At 33.9% G+C, this 25065-nt stretch overlaps 3 protein-coding genes across 3 annotated transcripts; all 3 read left to right on the forward strand.

The window, feature by feature from the left end:
- The first annotated feature begins 365 nt into the window (after positions 1 to 365).
- On the forward strand, positions 366 to 5017 carry LOC142973725 (prostasin-like). Its single transcript, XM_076115703.1, has 7 exons — positions 366 to 704; positions 1722 to 1913; positions 2411 to 2636; positions 2764 to 2876; positions 3123 to 3284; positions 3695 to 3857; positions 4264 to 5017. Exons 1-7 carry the CDS (start codon positions 480 to 482, stop codon positions 4497 to 4499), a joined length of 1317 nt encoding a protein of 438 aa, XP_075971818.1. The 5' UTR covers positions 366 to 479; the 3' UTR covers positions 4500 to 5017.
- Positions 5018 to 6638: 1621 nt separating this feature from the next.
- On the forward strand, positions 6639 to 9690 carry LOC142973825 (chymotrypsinogen A-like). Its single transcript, XM_076115849.1, has 8 exons — positions 6639 to 6656; positions 6796 to 6994; positions 7195 to 7307; positions 7472 to 7685; positions 7814 to 7920; positions 8500 to 8667; positions 8936 to 9071; positions 9414 to 9690. The coding sequence occupies exons 1-8, from the start codon at positions 6639 to 6641 to the stop codon at positions 9605 to 9607; spliced, it is 1149 nt and encodes a 382-aa protein (XP_075971964.1). The 3' UTR covers positions 9608 to 9690.
- Positions 9691 to 10739: 1049 nt separating this feature from the next.
- Positions 10740 to 13771, forward strand: LOC142973897 (chymotrypsinogen B-like). The gene is made up of 7 exons (XM_076115928.1): positions 10740 to 10960; positions 11033 to 11221; positions 11628 to 11841; positions 12312 to 12424; positions 12618 to 12779; positions 12996 to 13155; positions 13480 to 13771. The coding sequence occupies exons 1-7, from the start codon at positions 10751 to 10753 to the stop codon at positions 13710 to 13712; spliced, it is 1281 nt and encodes a 426-aa protein (XP_075972043.1). The 5' UTR covers positions 10740 to 10750; the 3' UTR covers positions 13713 to 13771.
- Positions 13772 to 25065: the final 11294 nt, after the last annotated feature.

The following is a 25065-nucleotide window of genomic DNA, read 5'->3' on the forward strand; positions in this document are numbered from 1 at the left end:
TTAATCTTGTCTACTAACTTTTAATTTTAAAAAAAACTATTTATTTACCGTGATGTTTGTTTATTCAAAAAGGTGAAATTATTTTTTTTATGAAATAAGTACCTAATCAATTATAAACAAATAGAAATAAAGTACTATAAACTTTACACTATGGGTACAAAGTTCATATTTCATAATAAACAATAACACGACATTATTAACATGTCTATTATTATGAGTAATGGAAGCGCTACCGACCTAATTTATAAAAAAATGCATTTCCGAATTATTTGAACAAAGGTATTTGTGTAAGTGTCTGTAAATGACTCATTAACACTTTCGCTTAAAAGGAGACACAACAGTTGACGGATATCATTCTCAAAGAACACAACACACTGTATATAAAATAGTGATAAAAAAGTATACTGGAACATTTTATAGTATTAAATAACTCGTTTACAATATAATACGCGTATAATTTCGCAATTTAAGATAAAAAAATGTTGTCGTTTTTATTAATAAGTTTTGCAATGCTATGGGAAGTAAATTCCATGGCTTTGAAAGGCCCAGCGTTGACTAGGTACGACCCTTGTGGATTAGGGTTGTTGCATTTTGACAGAATATCAGAGAATAATTGGAGAGGAGTGTTACATTTTGGATTGTATGCTAATTTGGTAGAGGCTGTAATTGAAATGGAGTTTAAGGAAGAAACGATTATATCCGCGGTAAGTTTCTTGTTGTATTTTTTTTAACCAGTAGTCTGACCTGGATTAGCCCGGGTTAAAGTTATTTTGTAAAGAAAAACCTTTATAATTTTTCACATAAACATTCCTCTTGAATTACTCTATCTCTGAAACATATAATGCGATACCAGAAAACGACTTTGCTTTATAGGTACTGTGTTGTGATTAGGACAAACTAGTGTTACATTTTAATAGTAGCTATACAATCAGTGCTTACAATGATACTTACCCCATTTTAATTGGATTTTCTTTGAAAAGCATAGAAAATTGTCCGTGAGCTTGAGCAAACGGACATTCTTTCCATAGCCACCTATTAATAAACAGTGCCATTTGAAGCTTGTATTATTACAACTAGATAAAAAGATACATAGATTAATTGCCCGAATAAAATCTTATGAGTAGGAAAATAATATTATATTCGTACAAAAATGTATATTCAGTAGATGATAAAGACGCATAAACACAAACTTCGCTTGTCAATTATCAATTTGTTTACAATTACAAGGTTGAGTTTTGTTTGCCCTCTTGATAATTGCGTGTAGTCTTAGAATTTGTTATGTAAGTTGGGGAAGCCCGAATATGCGGAATTAGCCTATGTGCGTGCTTTTTAGGAAATTGTTAGTAAACTTAACAAAACACTATGATAACCAGATAACTTAGGTACTGAGATGAATTTAAGTAAAATATAGTACATTCATAGGATCAGTTAAATCACGCCTTTCCTCACAAAGAGAGGTAGATACCAAATGTATGTAAACAAAACATAAGAAGGCAAAAATTCAAAACAATAAATGCCTGGTGAAGTCTTAAAGTAGCCACTGTGCACAGACAAGTGCTTGTAATACTACGATGCAAGTATACAAATAACGTGTCAGCATATTTTAACACATAATATGGTCTCTGCACTGTTAGATGATAAACGACTAAAACAACTGTACATCAAACAATAATATTTTTACCGACTTTAACATAAAGAGGACTATATTTTTTATGTTTCAGCATCAAACCCCGTACAACATTACAGCAAAGCGAACAAGTCAGAAAGACTTGATTATTCATGTGATGGCACCTATTCCAAACACATACACGTTCTTTGTCACTCTTAAGCATTTTAACGCCAATGAAAGCGATGTTCCTGTAGTGAATCAGCTAATGATGAACAAAGTTGCGCTTTGTAATGAACAGATAAAGGTAATTAAAGTATAATATAAGTCTTATCATATTTCCATTTAAATTAGATAATTATCACAGCAGAGTTATGAGCTTCATGAGGTATGTGAAATGGTCATTAATTCTATTGATAGAGAGTTTTGTAGCGCAATTCTCTACAGCCGGTACTGTCAAATATCGAGACACAGCATGATGATTTAAAATGTATTGTTCAAATAGTTCCTACGGAGCCCGCTAGGGGTGTTGATCAAATTCTCATGCAAAATTTTTCGATAGCCACCCGTTGTCGGTGGTAGATGGTGATAGTGGTAGAGAATCCAGTGACCGGTATAAAAGCTGTAGAAGAGTCTACTCTCCCAATCAAGCAAGGTTTCTTTACCATGGAAAAACAGGGGATAAACATGATAATTTTCCCTTTCCCTCTCATAAATTAAAAGTCATTGTTTTGCTATAGAACCACTTCGTCGCTGTTTATGTAGTCAAGTTTTAAAAATGCAAATAAAAACGAAATATTCCAGGCGGCTCAAACAATTACCTCTCTTAACGTTTCTGAGAAATACGCTGGAAGACATGCTCATATTTGTGGAAGAAGATCCATTGACCACGAGGAACTGGTGTCCGTGCGAACAGAGGCAAAGCCTGGAGACTGGCCGTGGCATGTCGCTATATTCGTGAGAGATGCCAATAATGTACTAAAGTATGAGTGCGGGGGTAACATCGTGTCTAGTACTGCCATAGTAACAGGTAATTCTGACGCCAGAATTTTTCGTTTCCGTATTTTTAAAATATTAACGAATTAGTATTATTTACTATTAAACTTTTAACAATTAGTACTTAATTGCGAAACGTAACGTAGTAATTATTTTTTCAGCTGGTCATTGTGTTTACAAGAATGGTTTCAAAATAGGTGCAAATAGATTGGTTATTGTTGCTGGTTCCAGTAGCCACAAGGACATCAACCACGTCGGGAGACAAGTCTTAAATGTGATTATTTGTTATATCTTTAAAAACCGTCATATGTTCTGAACTGCAATGCACAGCAATCGCATTTTTTTTACAATATGATGAGTTTAATTTAGGAAATTTAAAGAAAATAAGAAGATTGAACAAAGTAATTTAATGTTAATTTTCAATTTAAAATGTAGCTTTCCAGTTTATCACGTGTAAAATTATTAAAAGCAGTCAAATTATACGCGTAAAAATACCAATGTTTTTTTTTTACTGTTACAGGCTCAAGAAGTGATTCTACATCCAGCGTTTAACATTAATTTCTCGACAGCAGACTTGGCCGTTATCAGAGTGAATACTTTAAGATTTACAGAATATGTCCAACCTATTTGTGTATGGGGCCCCGTGTATGATAAGACTAAGTTATTTGGATCCGAAGCTACGGTATGTTTCTGTACATTATTCAATGTTATTAAATATCACCAGCAGCGTTCCCTTCTGGCAGAGCGAGTTGATGATGTATCTTATATTTTAACAAATGGATTTTTTAAGACTAATAATTAAAATTTTATAAACATACAAACAACCAACATAATGAACAACCAGACCCGAAATTACTTTTTGTGGAACGTATACATTTTGAATCAATGACTACCCGACGCTGTATAATGGTGTGGCGACCACCTTAACCGCAGAGGTAAGGGTGCTCGCTACGACAGCCGTAAAAAAATGTACATATTGAGTTTTGTGGCAATATAGTATCTTTATTTTCGTGTTTTTAAGCAAGTTGTTTTCGTGTGTCCTAAATGAGTCATAATGATTACCATATTAATGTGCTTATTTCCAATTTCTAGGTGGTTGGGTTTGGTTCAACTGAATTCAACAAACAGTCAGACGTACTCAGATCAACATACATAATGGTACAAAATGATACCACTTGCGTGTCGTTTTCTCCTAAAGTCTACGGTTATTTGTTGAACGAATTCACTTTCTGCGCTGGATATGGACCAACTTCAAGTAAGATTTGGAAGAGTGCTCATTACATGATACTTCATTTTTAATAGTAATTACTGGCACAACTGTCTTCGTGAGTGCTAAATATTGTTAAAAATGCATTGTGATTCTTTATAAGCTAAAACATCTTTAGAAACTTTTTAATGTTTTTGCATATTACTTTTCAGAATCAATATCAACAACAATTCGTTTAAAAAAACATGTCCTAACTATCAAACTCGTGCCATTGATAACATAAGCGATTTAATTAGGCACATACAGGGGGTATGTGCCTAGGCAAATCGCTTACACCTCGTAAAGATAACATATATGGTATTTTTTGTCCAGCATCATAATAGATAGTCACATACTTCAATTGTTGGACGTCTGTTTATATATTAACCTCTAACCTTCTTTTGACTTCCCTCAGGTATCAACCCCCGCAACGGCGACAGCGGTGGAGGCCTCGTAGTACCTGCCATGCAGTACGACCACAAAATCAGCTGGTTCTTGCGCGGAGTCCTTTCAAAATGCGGTGTATCTGCTGGCCATAAAGACTGTGACCCTAGATACTATGTAGTGTATACCGATGTTGGACCACACTATAGTTGGATCTACCACCACGCTGGCCTAGAATTTAGGAGCAATGTTGTGACAACGCATTAAATAATACGTACTTTTGTAGCAGAGTAAAAGTAGCACTTACTAGTCTGTCTTTAAAGTAACTAAATTTTTTATCACTATCGAAAACCGACGAGCTATCTAGAAATTTTCATGAGAACCTGATCAGCACCCTAGCGGATTCCGTGGAAACTATTTTTTTCTCATATATTTTAACCCGCACTTGGCCAGCGTGATGGACTCAAGGCCTGACCCCACTCCCTCCTTTGAGAGGAGACGAAAAACGTTTTAAGGGCCTATAATCTTAAATCCTGATACTAGATATTACCGACTAATGATAACCGCGTTCAGTTTAAAACATAGAATAATAGTAGTGAGGATTTGTTTAAACACAGTACTAATTATTTACATGGCATGTAGCTTACGTATCTAAAGCGTCTACAAGACTGTCACAACCACAACAACTCAAGTTTTTTAAGAATACATACTCAATACTTGAGATCTATTAATTTTAGTGTGAGTCTAATAATAGTTAGAATTGTACATAATGTAAGTTTAATAAAGAAAATGTTTTTTATACTAAATTTCGTATTTATTTCGAAGATTTCTATTTACCTACCTAATAGTAAAGTATTTTTAAAAACATGTTATTACATTTTATTTCCTCAATCCATGGCCAAATAATAATCCAATAAATAATAATATATACCTGTATTTATTGCTTATGTGTGTAGAATTTTAATTTCAGATTTTGGTATATGATGATATTGGTATCAGTCACTAAATTCCTTTTGCTTTTGCATGTATTTAGCCTTGCAATGAAGGAGACCGGCAGACAGATTAAACACCACAAAAATAAATAATAATTATCAATAAGCTAAACTTCAGCTTAAAATAATGTTTTGAAAATATAATCTATTTAAAAAAATGCTACACACTGTATATTTTTTGCAAATAAAAACGTTTTATCGAGTTTTTAACCCCGACATTTTGGTATAAAAAGTAAATACGGGTTTCGGAAAGTATTTCACAATACCTCATCAAGATGGAAAGTAAAGTTTTATATTTAGTGTATTTTCTTTTAATAATATGTAAAATCAAGGGTACAGAGATAGAGAGGACTCCTAAAATAATATACCGTCCTTGTAGTGTGGGATTTCTATATTTTGTTAGGATATCAGAAAATCAGTGGAAGGGCGTTCTGGATTTCGAACAATACTATTTTGGGACATCTGAAACAGTTATACGTTTCAAGGAAGAAATGTCTATAGATGTGGTAAGTTATTTCAAAATTAATTGTGTTGGGATAAAGAACATGTACGCTATTCTTAACTAATTAAATGACTCAAATTATACGAGTGAAGAGTTTGGGAATCTAGACTTATACTGTTACTACTAATAATAATTTACAGCCCCTGACTGCTTCTATCACAACCAGAAGAACAGACAAACACGATCTCGTAATACGAACAACAAAACCCGTGTCAAAGAAATGCGAATTTACAGTCCAACAGATTAATTTCAATAAGGATAACGATGTACCGTTCGTAACATTATTGACAGTGAACGATGTAACATTTTGTGATGAGAAAATTAAAGTAAGTAGCCAAATATTTTAGTATACTCACTTATTGCTGCTCATTTGAATAACTATTCTCCATAATATGTAATAACCTTATTAATAGCTTATTATTGTTATTCTCATGCAAGAGGAGCTCGTGGCTTAGTCAACAACAGCCGCGCGGATCGATCTCTGAGGTTAAGCAACGCTTGCCGAGGTTGATTTGTGGATGGGTGACCATCTTATACATATCGAGTTCCTCCGTGTTTCGGAAGGCACGTTAAATAGTGGGTCCCGGCTGTCATTTTCGAAGATCTTTGACAGTCGTTAACAGTTGTCAGAAGCTTGAAAGTCTGACAACCAATCTTACCGAAGGGTTCCGTGTTATCCCAGGTAACTGGGTTGTGGAGGTCAGATAGGCAGTCGCTCCATGTAAAACACTGGTATTCAGCTGCATCCGGTGAGACTGGAAGCCGACTCCAACATAGCTTGGAAAAAAAAAGGCTAAGCTGATATTGTTATTCTCATGCAATTGCTCAAGGATTGTAACCCGGGGCTCTACAACACTTTTCGAAATTATTTGTGGATAAGAAATAATTATCACTTGATTTAGCGAAAACAGAATGACTTGTCTCCAACTCGCAATTGGCCAGCGTGACATTAATTCTTTACCATAAGGTTTAAATTAACATTACTTTTATTATTATTTTTTTCGTTTCATTGTATTTCAATATTGCAAGAATTTAGTTTACATCCAAATATATTAACGTTTATTTCCAGGCATCACTAGCAAATGTATCACTAGATTACACGACAAAATATGAAGACAACAATGAGCTTTGTGGTAAATCTGATCATGGATTCAACTCCATAAGAGCGGTAGCTAAATCGGGAGTTCTGCAAAAACATGCTGTGTTGACTCTTAAAGGCGTTTACAAGTGCAGTGGAAACAATGTGCCCTGGACTTCTATTTTATCAGGTTATTTATGATTAATAGAGATAGGTACTTTCCTTTGGCATTTACTAGGTACAGTATTGCTTCATGACGTATAACTGGTGTTTATCCTAGACTCAAAAGTTATTTAATATTCGGCTAAACGATTGAAATCTTTACTGAGAGTAAGATTTTTATTTTTCACCATTTCAATTACTTTAAAATTTTTATTGAACTTTTTACAGCTGGTAACTGCGCTTTTGAAGACGGTGAGCATTTAGGAGAAGATGATATTACGTTCGTATCTGGCAGCAATGATTTGACAAACGACAATCATATCAAAGAACAAGAATTTGAGGTAAGCAAAATACTACTTTCCGAAAATCTTTTAATTTTATCAGACTGATAGTTAGGAATCGAGATTTCTATTATGAAAATTGATCAAAGTAAAGCGCATGATATCTCTGTACCAGATGTTTAACTGCTAATGAAAGCTGGTCAAACGTTCTTTTTTCTTTTCAGGCATCTGAAACTACGATAACACCAGATACATCTGGACAAAGTACTAATCATCAAAGTAGACTAGCGTGTGGGAAGAGGTCTCTAGATCGCGAGGAGTTGACCAAAATGAGAACCAACGCCAAGCCTGGGGATTGGCCGTGGGAAGTCTCCATATATTTTATGAATTTTCGTCTTTATGCTGGAAGTATTATTTCAAGGACTACTATTATCACAGGTATTATGAGTATTTTGTTATTTTTCACATACGTACGGGCATAGTCTGGTGTTGCAAAAATAAAAAATAACACCTAAGTATTTTTTAAATCATTGAATAAAATTATATATCATGTCTTATGTTCTCAGTCAACTTTGCCATTGGTACTTTTCTCAATGAGTTAGTCATCGTAGCCGGAACAAGCAATCTAGGCAATTTAGAAGACCTCAATAGTACAGAAATACAAAAATTGAAAGTAAGTAATTGAAAGTTGTATAAACCACAGTTTTAGTTTTCTGATAAGACAATTCAGATCACGACGATTACCTTCCTGGTTAAAATATATATTTATATTCAAAAATACTTTCTCTTTGAAGAATAGCACTGTAACGCGATTCTGTACAGTCCGTACTTTTGAGTAACGAGACTTTGATATAAAATATACTTCAAAAATAGTTTCTAGGACGCCCGCTAGTAGCGCTAAACCGATTGTCGTGCAACGTTTTTCGATAGCTACCTATTTGTGGATAGTCGATAGTTGTAGAGAATCGCGGTACTGATGTTTATTATCTTATGATGGCAATACAATACATTAAGTATTTTCCAAAACATTTAATCTGCGAATTCTAGACCCCTCATTCACAAACAATAAATAGAATAAGGTTGATGATACCGGCTATGTATGATAAATTCGAAGGTAACTCTGTCTTTCAGTCTGTTCTTTGTTACGCCTATGCCACGGGAGGGCAACTATGAGGATAAAACGCCGTATAACTTAGTCCACGTAGAAGCAGTGACCACAAGAGTTAGTTAAAAAACAATCTATCAATTACAGCCTAAAGGAGTAATTCTATTCCAAAACGCAAGTTCGGATTGGATTGATGCATCTTATCATCCGATGATCATCAAAGTGGAGGAATTTGTTTTTAATAAATATGTTCGACCAATTTGTCTATGGGGACCTGTGTACGATGACCCTTATTCGCTTGCAAAGGAAGATGTAGTAAGTTCAGAGAGTTTTCCTTTTCTAACTTGTTTTTTGATACATTTTTGACTCAGCTCTTCAATGAAACTTATTTGACTGGTCCGAACTAAGTTCTGTAGAAATATTTTTGAGTCTAAATCGTCATCTTTGACCTAAATAAGATTTAAGGTAGAAAATCTTCGTTCGTGGCGACTACAAAAGTGCAACCAAATTGCATTTTTCTCAGAAGAAAGAGAAACAACCCCAGGTCTTTGAATATTTACGTTAACGTTTCCTTCCCTTTCAGGTCGTTGGCTTCGGATTAAATGCAAATGCAACATTACTTAAACCATTGGATATTAAGATAATCCCTCACGAAAAATGCGATCAATTACTTAACTACACTCAAGGATTAAGTATTTGTACTGAAAGAACATGGCCAAGTATGAAATATTTTATTTATCTATACATAATATGCATAATAATGTTTTTTTTTGTTGAATTCTCTCTTCTATGGAGCTATCAAAGGAGATAAAAAATAAACCTTGTATGATAGTCGTATTTATGAATACATGATCGTGGCTTTCTAACATCACGCTATCAGTGTTTCTAAAGTTCCTAAAAATAAAAATATGTGCAAAATAATTTAAATATTTCGTTTTGATGTAGATGTCTGCGGAAAAAGCTTAAAGATCTATACGTCTCTCTTATTTTTATTTTATTTAAAAATATTAAAATAACTTTCTGATGTACAACGTTGCTTAATTGAGTATTATTTTTTTCAGCTCTTGTTGGCGAGATAGGTGGTGGTCTAATAATCCCCAAGACCGATCAACATCAGAAAATAACTTGGTTCCTACGAGGTTCCTTTGCTGATTGTGGTTCTGGAACGACTTTCAAATGCGACATAAAGAAACCCTCGATGTATGTTGATCTGGCACCTTATTACAGCTGGATTTATCATAATTCTGGCTTGTGATAAATTTTCCAAGTTCGTACATACATGAAGTACCTTTTCCCATGGGGGAAGGAATTAAACAAAATAGCATCTCGCTCGATCGCTGCAAAGATTTTTTTTTACGTATTTGAATTGTTATTGTAACAATTTATATAGTATTTTACTTCAATAAATAATGACCAATGTAAATGAGTCAAAAATACTTAAAATATTTTATTTTTAACCCCCGACGAAAAAACAGGGATATTATAAGTTTGACGTGTCTGTGTGTGTGTGTGTGTGTGTGTGTCTTTCTGTCTGTGGCATCATACCTCCCGAACGGATGCAGTGATTCCAATTTAGTATTTTTGGATTAAAGGTTACTTATGTGCGAGTGTTCTTAGACATGTTTGATGAAAATCGGTTGAGCTGTTAAAAAGCTGTAGGGGGTGAAAGTGATGGGAGGGGAGAAAATTTACTCGGATGAGGTCTCAAATAGCTTCGTGTGATGAGAAAGTTGGTGGTGGGAATATTAGAACGGTTTAACCTAACTAGCTAATCTATAAAAAGTATGAAAAAAAAAGAAATTGTATAAAATTGGGGGCATTTTAAATTTATAGTTATAGCTTTTTCGTATCATTACGCCTTACAAAGTACGCTTTCCGTTCTAAAAAATAACCTGATATTATCACAAAGTCGATAAAAAACAGCTACAATCGGCATTTTTGTAAATTTCAGGAAAATGTCAAATCGACAACAGAATACCGGTTGTATGCATATAAAAATTATTCGACAGAATTTAACATATTTTGCTTTAGTAATTACAGCAGACAACCTAGTACTAGTAGAAAGGTTAATACTCAACGCGTGCATGAACTAGTTAATGATTAAATAAAATTGTGTAGGCCCGAGCATACCACCTTGCGGAACACCAAGAGTTATGTATTTTAAATCACAGGAATTGCTAGGACTTCAAATTTTTTTTTTCTAAAATAACAGATTTTATCTGAAAAGGAAAATATTAGAATACTGGAAGTATAGCACATCCTGTATATAGTTTGTGCATTAAAATGTCTTATCAAAGCGACACCGGAATCAGAGTATAAAAGTGTGATGCGGGTTTTCAAATAAAATACTTCACGACACACATTCAACATGAAGAGTCAAAGTAAAGTATTATTTTTGATGTATTTACTTGCAATTTTACATAAAATCTGCGGAATAAAGCTAGAAGGACCTCCTAAGACTATATACAGACCGTGTGGTGTAGGATTATTACATTTTGAAAAGATATCAGAAAATGAATGGGAAGGTGTCCTAGATTTTGAACGGTACAAATACTATGCAAAAGTTGACATCGTGATACGTTTTAAAGAAGAAACATCAATACACGTAGTAAGTTCCTGTACAGTTTTTTATTGTTAAATATTTTTTATTCTCGTTGTTATATAATGTCTCAATTTTCAGGCTTCACTAGCAACTGTAACTGCTAAAAGAACAGACAAATATGATCTAATAATACAGGCAACTAGGCCTGTACCAAAAGAATGTGTGTTCACTTTGAAACAGAATAATTTAAATAAAAACCAGAGTGATGTGCCCACTATCACGTTGTTGACGTTGAACAATGTTAAACTTTGTAATGAGAAAATTAAGGTAGGATAAAGTTTATAATTAAATAAAGTACGTACTATTGAAGAAGTAGAAAGAAAAATATACTAGCGGCCCGGCCCGTTTTTGTTCGGGTTTGAGTACGAAGATTCTATTTCTGTGGAAATTTGGATTCCGACGATTCCGTACAAATCTTGTCCTGGCAATGACAAACATGGAAAAAATACGCAAATACGCATTTTACCTTGGCATGCGTGGCATTTAGGCGCGGGTTACATTGGCGGTGGTAGCAAGCTGACTTTTCAACAAGTATGATCACAAACTTTTTTTGGAAAGACTGATGGAGTCGCGTCTCCGTCTTCTATGAGAATCTCTGTGTTCAGAAGTAACTAAGCCACAATTTACTCTTCACTTAAATGTACAAAAAAGTAAACGATATAATATTTTTCAGGCCACTCAGTTAATCGCTTTAGGTATAAATCAAAAACCTATAGCAGGGAGCTCTTACTTATGTGGAAGAACGTCTCCTGATCATGATGTTATGTCTTTAAGAGCTGATGCTGAGGCGGGAGATTGGCCTTGGCATGTTGCTCTGGCTGTTAAAGACGTTGTCCCGGTACATAAGTGCGGTGGCAATATTATATCCTGGACTGCTGTTTTAACTGGTAGTTATGTGTAATGGTCTTATAGTTTTTAATTAATATTTGGGAATAAATAAGATAAGTATTAATAAAATAACCCATTACTGTCCCACTGCTGGGCAAGGGTCTCCTCCCGTAATGAGGGAGGGGTTAGGCCTTGTGTTCACCACGCTGGCCAAGTGCGGGTTGGGGACTTTGCATGCCCTCAATAAATGTATTAGACTAATTTTAGGCATGCAAGGTTTCGATGTTTTCCTTCACCGTTGGTGCATGTGATAATTATTTCTAATACACACATAACTTCGAAAAGTCATTGGTGTGTTTCCTCTGGTTCGAACCAGCGACCACTTGCATGGGAGGTGTCAACTTATACAACTCGGCTATCACTGCTAATTACTATTTTACCACCACCAAAAAATATATTTATCGAAATAAAGAAGTAAATTTTGAGTTGAAATGATTGTTTAAGTCCCATTAACTTTGCAATACTCTAGCCGGTAGCTGCGTTTTTGAAAAAGAGGTGCAACTGGAAATAAACGATATTATTATTATCGCTGGTAGTAGCAACTTGAAGAGTGCTGACCAAACTGAAAGGCAGGAACTGGACGTAAGTATGTTTATATTATTAAATCTATTAAAGCTAAAAAGTTAAATTATGTAAAATGTAACTAATATTTTTCCTGAATAAAACGTTCTCTTTAGGATGGTATATTACTGTTTGCAAAGACTGAACATATAGAAATGCAAAATTATTTTTTAATAACTTTACGTTACTATATAATATTGTTTTTAATTTACAGGCAAAAGAAATCATCCTTCATCCAGCATACAACAGTGGATATGCGACCAGTGACTTAGCAATAATTCGAGTAGAAGGCTTTCAATTCAACCAATTTGTGCAACCTATTTGTGTCTTGGGACCTATTTACGATAAGACTGATTTCTATGGCAAGGAAGCGATAGTAAGTAAAGTTAAAATCTAAAACATCAATAGTTCTCTAGAATATACTTTCGACTGAAAAAAAAACTTTTATAAGGTGGCTTTCATTATCTAGTGCGAATTTTTCACTGCTTCTAGCTTTTGAATCGGCAAGTTTATTAGATGTTACTTGGACTGTATCAATATTGGCCTTAATTATTTAGTAATTTGATAAGCAAATGTTGTGTTTCGATTTCAGCTGGTAGGATTTGGGAATAACAATATAAATTCATCAAAGGCTTTGAAAGCAACTGATTTAATGATGCAGAATGACAGCACATGTATTGGTCAAGCACCCCGTATCTACAAGGAACATCTCAATGAATTCACTTTCTGTGCAGGCTATGGACCGACATCAAGTAAGTACAACAAGAATTGCAAAAGGATCAATTTTTGAATTAGGGTTTACCTTGTGTCCATCATTATGAAATTAAAGTTTGTATGGGACTTTCAAGTGCAGTAGACTAATAAATCTTAATGCAATAGTCTTCTATATTGTATACTTAAAAAAATAAAAAAAATAATTTTCTAATAAATTCGATGACACTAGTATATCATTCTTATAAAATACATCTGAAACATAAATAACTAGTTTATTTTAAACGGCAAAACAAAAGGAACTTCATCTTTGCAATAGTTTCAATAGTATTCATATTATATCAAGTAATTAATCTGTCTTTTAGGTCTCAATGCTGAAAGAGGTGACGGCGGAGGTGGACTAGTGATTTCAACAAGCCAGTTCGATGATAAAATCAGTTGGTTCTTACGCGGGTTGTTTTCCAAGTGTGTTCAAGATGGCGCTTCTCAATGTAACACGAAGTATTACTCGATATATACTGATGTTCCTCCACACCACGCATGGATATTCCACCACTCTGGATTGAAACTAATGGGTTATGGTGTGATTGTACCGTAGAAAATGTGTTCGTATCAACATCACTCTTCTTGGCCCGGATCCATCAATTGGATATCATTAAGAGGCTACACGTATTCATATGAAGAAAAATTTATGTTTGTATAAATATATTGCACATTGATATCATTTATATTATTTAAATTGAACCGTCTTAATCAAGAATTGGATCTATCAAGGCGTCTAAAGAAAAATCATTTCAACCAGATTTATATCAACAAATATTTTGTATACCCACAAAGTCGATACAACCTTCCTAATACATAACACGAAACTTTCTTATCTTAAAAATCAGGAATATATTAATATTGTCTTGGAACTACAGCAGACTGCGGAGCACCACCGTTGCATAATTTATTAGAATCTTATTAAAGTGTCAGCGAATGAAAAAAGGCAACTTGATATTATAAAAGTCTCTATTATGTCCATTAACTTCAGAAACTGTTGTTTCACTTATTTTTATTTTGCTTCTAGACGTTCTTTGTTCTTATTAGATTCATTAATAGTTAATTTAAAAGCATCGTTACTGCACCAAAACTGTACTGACTACATTTGAAATTAAATAGGTATACATTTTTCTAAATATTTTGATGCTGACGAAACGTTGGGAAATATATCTTTTTTGTGCAGGATTACCAAAAATTGCTTTAGACCACTAACCACACAACAAAGCTATTATTTTAGTTAGTATTAAATAAATTAATGTTTGAAAGCGACACACTTGATTGACTAAACATCATTATACTCAAAGATTGAACTATTGAACTTAAATTAAAAATAGAAACCTTATGTAGGTCATCGTACTAACGAAGCTTTGGTCTAGACCAGCAAAGCATGAGCTTGCATTAAATTAGTCAACTACAGACACATCAAGTAAGTGAAGGTATTGCTATCCTAGTCTTTTGATGTGCAAATGAAAGATGATAAAACACTGATCTTAAAAGTAAGTTGAAGAATTGGCGAGTCTAAGTAATACGAATATGAAGATGAAAATTTCAATACAATTAAAAAATATATATACTATTATCATGTTAATTTTTAATCAATTTTAAATAAAGCAATTGAGGCTTCCTGAATTCTTCATTTTAATATTATAGCTGTTTTTTATTATCCTCCATAGCAAAATATGGGTTGTTTTAAACATTCGTCACGAAGCTCCTAAATAATAAAAAGCAATTAGATAACTCTTTCTAAAGCCATTCGACCATTTACGAAGACAGCTGCTAACAATACCACGTTTAATCTCACTTCACTAATGACCAGTAAAGGGTAAGTAAGGAAGTAATTTAATTAAGTAATTAACTCTAGAAACGCCGTAATCGCATGTAACACCGTCGTTTCACTAACTCCGTTTATAAAAATAGAGGTTGTATTGTTACCACTAAAAAACACCGCAACTTATTAGAAAATATTTTCACACCCTTATTATTACGTACATAAGTTCTATATTCGTATATCAACGTTTACAAAAAGGCGCAAAACGTTTATGGCCGTTTTGTAATGTTTCCTTTTTTGTAGGTATTAAAGCAAGCGTCAAGTAATCCTCTGTTTTCCATGTAAAAGCATTCCACACCTGGGATCCTTACGTGACACTACGCAATAAAGGCTTTCGGTTTGCAAAGTTAGTTTTACAGTTGATATCACCTCTAACTTCATAGTCATAAGGTCGTGTTTTCACAATTTTTGTAAAATGAATGAAGCTAAAACGAGGTCAATGGAGCAAGAAGCTGAATGCGTTTGATAACTTCGAATAGGTAAAAGACTAGAATGCTACAACCATCTTGGCTGTAACTGGTATGTAGTTAAAGGTATAAAATTGCCAACGAATGTGCAGTAGTATCTAAGTATTCTAGTGGTCCAAAGCAGGAATAGCAATAGTACTGGTAAAGTTTAGAGACATTTTCAGAAATGGAATTTATAAATTGTAACATCGTCAATGAGCTTTAGGTTGTAAATAGGATTTTCATACTTCCATTCAACTTAGACCGAGACAACCGGTCCGCTATCGAGAAATTCTGTATGAAAATCTGAGCAGCGCCTCTAGCGGTCGTCGGAGCTACTATTTTTGCAGAAAATTTTATATGTCAAGCTCTCTCTATACTCGATAGTTTTTTTTTTTTTTTTTTTTAATAACCCATATCTGTCCCACTGCAGGGCAAGGGTCTCCTCCCGAACGAGGGGGAGGGGTTAGGCCTTGAGTCCACCACGCTGGCCAAGTGCGGGTTGGGGACTTTGCATGCCCTCAATAAATGTATTAAACAAATTTTAGGCATGCAAGGTTTCCTCACGATGTTTTCCTTCACCGTTAGAGCAAGTGATAATTATTTCTAATACACACATAACTTCGAAAAGTCATTGGTGTGTTGCCTCGGATTCGAACCTGCGACCACTTGCGTGGGAGGTGCCAACTTAAACCACTCGGCTATCACTGCTATATACCGATGCTATACTCGATAGTACCGACTGTAAAGAATCGCATTAGAAATCATGCATCAACGGTACTAACCCTACATTATTTGGGGCTGTATCGACAAAGGTGATTTAAATACTTACTCTCTTATTAACAAAAAAATAAGTACACACACATAACTAGCCGTATAATTTTTGCTAAAGAGGCATGAAATTATTTTTAAAATGCCGCTTCTATTTATTTGCCGTGTCTAAGCTCGGCGCTACAAAAACTTAGCAACACGCATTGCGTGCTTAGTTACTACTTATACAGTAGTGCAAGCTGTTCCCATTTTTTTTTTTTTTTTAAATGTATCTTTCAGTTTGATATGCGATAATTTTTGTAGATAAACATTTTATTATGTATGTAACTGTAGATATTATCTTTTTAAGTGAGTTCTTAGGCGCTCTCGGGCAGGAAAATATAAGTAAACACCATGACCAGTAATTTTTCATACGGTCAGTAGGTAAGCCAAATTGATAGCCACTTAAGTTTACCATTTAAATAGTGTGAATTTAAGGTCACACACAAGAAGCGAGTAAAATGTTCTAAATTTATATTAGCTGGTTGTCAATTCAGCGAAATAGATGGCTTTATAACTTTGACAGTAGGTTGTTTGATATCTTTAAAAAATGAAGACGATCAAAAAATGAGACGAAGAAGATGAGATTTTAAGAGACCAAAGAATCGTATCCTATAGTTCACTCACGATGATGTTAAATTTATTTAACGTTTCCTCCCCCTATCAGTAAGGAAGTGGCATAATGATACTGACAAAGAGGGAATTTATTCCGAAACGATAACAAGAACACTTTTTTATATCAAAATCAGAGCGTTGTTCGAGTTCCTTTGATGTGCCACAATTCCTTTTCAACTGGGAATCGAATTCGGAGCACGTACACTTATAATCATGTTGGAGTCCTCCAATGTTTGATAAAGTCTCGTGTGTTGTACGAGAAATGGCGTGCAATTTGCTAGCTTAAAATAAAGTTGAAGTATTAGAAAAATATCTCACGTGAGCAATTTTTTATCATTTTCATTCACAGTTCATTTGGTATTTTGGTTGTGTACGGTTTTAAGTAGTTAAGTCTTAGTTTTAATATTACTTAGGTATTTTTATGAAAAAATATATTCAGCACCTTACTTTCGAAATCGAATTTTGGCAGGCAAAAAGATTTCACAAAAATTCAGTGAAAAATTATAAAAGGGCTAGAAAAATTTAAGTACCTACCTAATTTGTACTTTGTAAGTCGTTATGCACGATCCATCATTTCAATTTTGTTTATAAACTATAGACCAGCGTTTTCAAATTGAAATCTCAGGTTGAAGTATTTTGAAAGCTACAGAGTGTACTAGCAAATGGAACAGTTAGGCCGGTCGGGCCGAGAGCGTCCGATTGGCCGGGATTTAGTCGAAAATTGCCCAAATGAAAGCTCAATGAACGTGTCACGGCGAGTCGCTGGGCACATTTGTCCACATCCTGAATTGTCCGCATTGCCGTACGCGAGAGCTGGCAGCTGTCGATAAAAATACGATGTCTTTTTTATCTAGTTTTTGGTGGTGATGCTTTTGAGGACAGAAAAGAAAAAAACGTATCCAACTTTATAGATCCATTCTTTACTGCGAGTTTAAGGTCAGGGATTTAAGTAAGAGTTATAGTTTTAAGGTATCAAGGTAGTGGATTGGTACGCTCTCAGATCTTATTAATACGGATGTAAACCTTCGTTTGATTAGCACTTTCGTTACAGGTATTAGACTTCGGTGTTTACTTATACTTTTGCATTTCGAAATTAAATTACGTTTCCAACATATGTACCTATTGGTAACATTTAAATTTTCGGGATGTTAAGACTCGGATGTAATGGGTAGATTACCTTGGGTGAAATACTTTAAGACAATATCAGCAACTTTCACTTAATTACTACGAATAAACTAAGCTATTATATATTATCTACATGTAATTGGAATTGAAGTATTTCAATAGTAAGTAATAGTCACAAACCACTACTTAACAATCGTCATTTTTCATTTGCCAAGTTTGCAATATTTGAGTGAAACATCGATACTTTTCACTCGTCACTACTAGTCACGGACTGCCCTGGGGTCGGGCGTTGGGTCATCACAGAAAACGACCCGCCTACCGTGTCTATGACACGACGCGCCGTCATTTATCCGGATGCATAAAAATTGCTTGCAACGTAATGACATATGAATCCTTTAGTGCGGGATGACTGAATTATTTTTGTACCGTCCGTCATAAAATAGTCTGGACAGGAGGGCTTGGATAGATAATACTAGCCTTTGGACAACTATAGGGTACGTCATAGACTTGATTGTTTCTTTGGCCATAGTTAGCTACAACTTTAAACGCATAATAAATAATTAGCCGTAGAATTTATTAAACAGTTTTCAATTGTTAAAACGATTTTTTTTAATGCAGTCCTTTTTTGACCAAAATTGTTTAAAAACTTGTTAATATTTAAGCAGAGTGGTACTTTCAAATCAAGGAGTTATTTTGTTTCCTTTTTATGGAGAACTATGCATATTGCACTCGTCTTTGATTGAAAATATTAGTTTACCATCTAGAGCAGTTTCAAGACCAATGGCTAGTACAATACACACTTTTTATAAAGTTACTTCCATCAGTACATCAAAGCCTACTGCCAAGAAAAATGTACCCAACACATACAACGTCACAAAATCTCTCATAATACCCTGTGTAAAACTAAACCCCTCGGACTACGATGCCTGAACCATTAAATTAAATGTGCAGCTTCAAGATAACGGCTACTTATGCCCCCACGTAGCCGGGATATTATTTTGATCCAACCTCTTTTACTTGAAGGTTTTAGTCCCGGAAGACATTGAGTTTTTTGCTTCCATTCATGTTGATGTTGCAGTTTTTGTTGAAGGATAAAGCTAGAAATATTATGATAATCCCTTACGTATCCACAGAGCATTGCGTTCCCTATTCCTACAACATATAATTTTCAAATAAGCATTAATTGTCTGCAATTTCCATTCGGCATTTACGACCCGGGACACGGAAGAGTAGGAGTTGTATTTACCGAAAGTAATTTGATCTTTATTTATAATTTTGCTACCACTTCATTAGTCTCGGAGGGTATTTTAGTCCATATAAACACAAATAGTGCTATTTAGCTATCTACATAATTATATCCATCGAAATGGAATATGAAAAAATCATATAAAAATAAGTCCATGATTATACGGATAAATAGGCCAGTCGTACACATCATAGGCTCGATAAATGACGTAATAGCTTGCTCAGTGCAAAGCAAAAAGCTTTCAAGCGCATGTTAGAGAGAAATATGCACAAAGCATCGAGGCCCAATTGACCTAAATGGGCGCACAAATAGTTGAAGGGAAGCCCACAGAGGTCATTATTCGCTCCGGAGTCCGGCAAAAGTGTCAGGCCAAAGGAAGACGGACATTTATCTACATCCTAAGGGCACCAGTGATTTTGGGAAGGATGTATTAGTACGTAATAGGGTTTTTCGTGAAATCAACGCGTCCGTGAATTATTTTATTGTTGTGTGAAAGAGGTGGATAAAAGTCACTAAGAAGAGGATGTTGTGGAAAGTAGTTACAAGACGAATGGGTATAGGCTGTTTTATTTTTGTGATAGTTGGTATTTTGTATCGCAGAATTATTATTTGACTTAGAATTGAGGAAATTAATGATCATTTCACAGCTCAGAGATGTTGCTAAGACATTCTACCAATGCTCACCGTTCGTGCGTATATGTCAACTGACCGCACGAGAGTTCCTTACATCCTATCTATGAATACTCCATATCTAACCAAAACGACTTATTTCGTTCCATGTAATTAATAATTGGCAAAATCGTTCCTACGATAAAATTACAATTTCATTGTTCCCTCTGAAATATTATTCGGTTAAAACAGTACTTTATGCGACTCCCCGAAAGGAACAAGTTATACTTTAGAAAAACCTTTCCGTAGGCCGGGCAGGACCAATCTTTTGGGTCATTAAATTGTTCTCGCTGGCCGCCTATGTAGATTGGACGTAAAACGAAATAATCTATTGTAGGGAAATAGTTCTGTGAGATTTGTAGCATCGTTTCACTAGTAGTTGGGACATCTGCGTTTTCGTACCCTATTTCAGTTTATAAAGTAGCTTTTGTTCTTTTTGTAAATTGAAATCCTAAACTATATCGTGTAGATTTATTCTCAAAAGAACTATTTAAAACTGTTTCATTCCAATTCTTTTATTCATAAATAACTTTTCTAAATACTATACATCACGTAACGATCAAGAGCAAATTGATAAGTACTTTCGATTATCAAGTCATGAAACCTTTGTGATGTATTATTTTTCTTGTCCATCCTTTCAATAAGTATCTATATATTTATAGTTTAACAAACTTACAACTCATTAAAAATAGCTTCACTTATTTATTGACAATCAATAATCGCAACTCACTTCCTCTGTAGATCCCATGGTCACCAACATTCATTAATACACGAACTTTTGCGTAACCTTCTACTCCTTACTTTTATAAGGTACACTTTAACATGTTTTTATTTCTTTGCGAGAATGAATTCTTAAGTCTTAATTAAAGAAGTTATTTAACTCGGGTCGAGTTTAATACGAGTTCGTCGGACGAGTTTTTATGCACTTTTTTATAAAAACATAGTTCTGACTGGTTTAAACACTGTATTTTATTTTAATGAAACAATTACTGGGATACCGAGCAATTTTGTACTTAACGTTTGTTTACGAAGGTTTTATGAGTTGAGATATTTATTTATTGTATTACATTGTTTGTATTTTACGTAGAAGAATATTATATGTATCCTTACTTTTTATTATATAACACCGAAAGTAACCTGTCAGTCTGCTTGTGATATTGGCTAAACGGTTGAGCCTTTTAAGATGAATTTGACAGGGTAATAGACTTTAGATCATGAAAATAAGATTAATTAAATTCAGTCACGTGAAAAAGCTAGTAGTAAACATTTTTGAACAATAATAATTATCGTTATAGGAACCATACCAGGGTACCTTAAGCTATTATCATCGAACAGCATAATCAAAAACATAAACGGTGAACTAATCGAACAACTTTAACAGCTGATATCACAAACCACAAATAAACAATTACCATACCTCATTCATAAATAAATTGCCACGGATTAAACTCTCCTATTATAAAGCAACCGCAAAATACAATCGGAATTCTGCCAATAGCAATTAAATAGAACATTTTACGAACGGGCCCACATTGCAATATTCGAGTGCAGATTCTAACATAATTTCATGGACCACTTCATTTCCGTTAAATCATAACAGTCGTAGAACCACTGGAATAGACTTTTGTCTTTGATATTCTTAAATTGACTATTGTAGTTTTCAGTGCATGTCAAATAAGCTTATTTGTAGGTATAGGCTTGCGAACTGCAATGTATGAAGCTCTATTCTCGGCTTAAGCAATGTTTTCTCAATTGCTATTTAATATTAATTACAAAGTTAATTCAGGACGATTTACTAATACTATCGACTACCAACCAACGGTTAATTATCGACAAAAAAAAAATCTTTTAAATACCTCTAGCGAACATACATCTACATAGGAAGTATATTTGTAGTACATTTTAAATTTTAAACTCTCGATACTCAATAGTACCAATTGTAGAGAACTCCGCCATAACACACTCCGATACATTGTGAAAGAGAAAGCTTGCAGGATAATTTCAATTAAACATTAGAAAAATACATACTTATGAGTGAAACATATTTTTATTTTATTCTCTGACTTATCTTGAATAATACTTTCATAAAAAAATTAAGATCTATTTTTGTAAAAATTTAAATATATAATAATAACGTAAAAATTCAAAAGATCAAGATAAAACTAACACTAACAATATATCACGAGATAAATCCTAAATCACAACTCAACGGTATCATTTTTCAGTGAATCGCTAGGATTTCCAAGCTGACTGCGACTCCGTCCATCCTCAAGTGGGCGTTCAGTGGCAGTCTACGCTCGTTCACTTGCCCGGATGTTCTGTTCAAATTTGTCCCGAAGAAGCCCACTTTACACAGTGTATCTTGTTGAAATACGTGTAAAGTATTTTATTCTATGTCCGTAATATTTTACTCTTCCTTTTGGAGGCTGCTTCAATTTGTTCAGCATTTTTCGGATTTTCAATCTTTTATAATAATAGAACATCTTGTCACTCTATTTAATTATTTACTATTATTTGCTAATTTTGTTCATTCTCTCAATATTCATGTATTTATGATAATCCTTACCAGAAATAAAAATAATGAAAGTGTACTCAGAAAATTATTAACTCATTGGCGTACTAGATGGCGTTAGCGGTCTGTACAAATTGTTTCAAAACTTTATCTGTCTTTATCGTTAGTTTTTAATCTTTTGACTCGTTTTGTTTTTATTCAAATAAAATAGAGCATGGATAGTTATACTGGTATTGCAAATATTTTATTACACATTTAACATATTATGCACGTAATAATGGGACAATGAAATATTAATGTCACATCCATTTACCGATTTTCTGTAAGGTTTTCCAAATGGAAAACTAGGTTGCAATAATCTGGTTAATCTGCCGGGTAGGCAAATATCGTGATAAGCCAATTATTAATTCGAATTATTTCTGACTTCAAACTTGTATTACCTTTTTGTAAGTTGTATTTTAGGACATTATCATGTATATTTAGAGGTTAATTATTAGAATGAAGATTCGGATCGTGACATTTCTGTTAAACCAAATTCTTAGAAAAGTGTACAAGAAATTTGTATCTGAAAAAAGTTCTAGTACGAAGAAATCCAATAAGAATTCTAGTCATAGTAGAAGTAATTTATGTACCCTCTACAGTAAACCTTTGGTATTTCAATAACAGCTAAAAATATTTTGATAATTAAATTCGCACATTTGCATACATGAACAAATCAAGTGACTGTAGCCATTTTTGTGCTGTTTGTCATTCTTTTACTATTAAGTATGCGACTTGACTTTGCTTTACTCTGACCTAAGAAGATAATATTAATATAACTATGTTTTTTTTCTTATATATCGTAAAGAAATACACACTTAAATTAAAATCGCATATACAGAGCACACTACTCTGGATGCTTTGCTGAACCGTACTCTAAAATCGTTTACATCTTGTATATTCTATAGTTACAAAATCCTAATTTGTGTACCAATGGCCACGACAAAATACATTGCAAAAATGCCCTCATACTCGCTCATAACTTCCCATTTTCACAGTACAATGTTTGAAGTGCATCCGCATCTGCCATCGCGGTGTCTTGATATTCAGTTTAACCGCACAGTCGAGTTAGCTCGTGCTTAGTGTAAAATGACAAGTGCACTTCACAGACAATGTTGCACTGAGTTTACAAGCAAATATACACTTGGTTTCGTTTTAAGGTGGGAAGAAAATGGGTTTGTTTGTCGTATTTCTGCTAAAGATTCGCAGATCGCAAACATTTTGATGTGGAAAGAATTTTGATAATGGGTGTAGTACTGGAATAAAAAGAAAAGCGTTATGACTTACTCGATTCGTACAACTATCAATTTTAACATTTAGATTGGACCTATGTTCTTTGTATAATAATCTTCTAAAAATGTCGAATTTGTAAACTTTGTTCGAATTAAACGTAAATCTCCATTTTTTTCTTCGATATCAAAATATCAGACTTAATATCGAATTTTCACAGATAAATTACTGAACTGATGGTACTAATATTTTCCATCATATCTCGGAGAAGCGCAAAGACGAGACGAAATACATTTTTAAGCTTAATTTAGAAACTTATAAAATGCCATGCGGGTAGAACCCCGGGTATAAGCTAGTTTTCCATAAATGTTTCTGTCCCATAACTTTACACTACAAACGATAAACTAACCAGGAACTATCGCGGACTATTATGCGACTCATACAAACGAAGTTGCTTTGCATCCGAAATGAGATAAAACAGGTCAAGAAGTTTAATGAATGGAGCTTTAGGACAAACGTTCCTGCTCCCCGGACCTCATCTTGCATCTCTTTCTAACAGGTGAAGATTTGTCGGACCTCTCAACATTTAATGATAAGGGGAATGTTCTTAAGCGAAGTAAAAGTAAACTTCGCTCGTAGGTAATTAGCTTTAGTAAGTAAACACATAGGTTGAGCACGTCCTAAGATTTATGTATGGCGTGTTTCATCTCCGCGATTTGCTTGTTTTGGGAAGTTCAAATGGATGCAGAAGATACCAATTATATAAATCTTTCGATTTTGTTTGCAACCTGTAGACGGATATAAGCGTCCGTTTCTAGATTTATCTGTGTTTGAAACTGTTTCTTTAAATAAATTAAAAGTAAAAAAAGTAGTAACACATACTAATATGTTTATCTATTCTTACCTATGAATTTTAAAATTCAACTTAAAGTAGGTATTACTTATGTAATTGACAGAGCTCTATAGTGGACTTAAGGTTAATTCATAAAAGTAAGAATTGTATTAGGTATGCCATTTTAAACATTGATAATTTTATTGATAGTGTGTTATACATTATCAATATAAATATGAATGTTATTAACTTTCAATCATGTGGTAATTTTCTACAAATGTTTCCATATAGGTACCTAATAATATTCTGAATTTGTTGGGATCTCCCAAGCTTAAATAAATATTCAATCATCTGAAACAGGTAGACCCAATTCCATAAAAGTGTAATAGTTTTTTTACATTTAAATATAAAATGAGGGCAAAAACAAATTAAATGTAGTCCAATTCACAAAATACAGGCGCCACAGAGATTAACAAATAAATCTAGCAATAAATCATTCGCCACAGCGACCACCCGCTGTTCTATATTATATCGACTTTGTGACCGTATTTTTTCAC

This window comes from Anticarsia gemmatalis, chromosome 6 (genome assembly GCF_050436995.1).
Source record: "Anticarsia gemmatalis isolate Benzon Research Colony breed Stoneville strain chromosome 6, ilAntGemm2 primary, whole genome shotgun sequence".
Lineage (NCBI taxonomy): Eukaryota > Metazoa > Arthropoda > Insecta > Lepidoptera > Erebidae > Anticarsia > Anticarsia gemmatalis.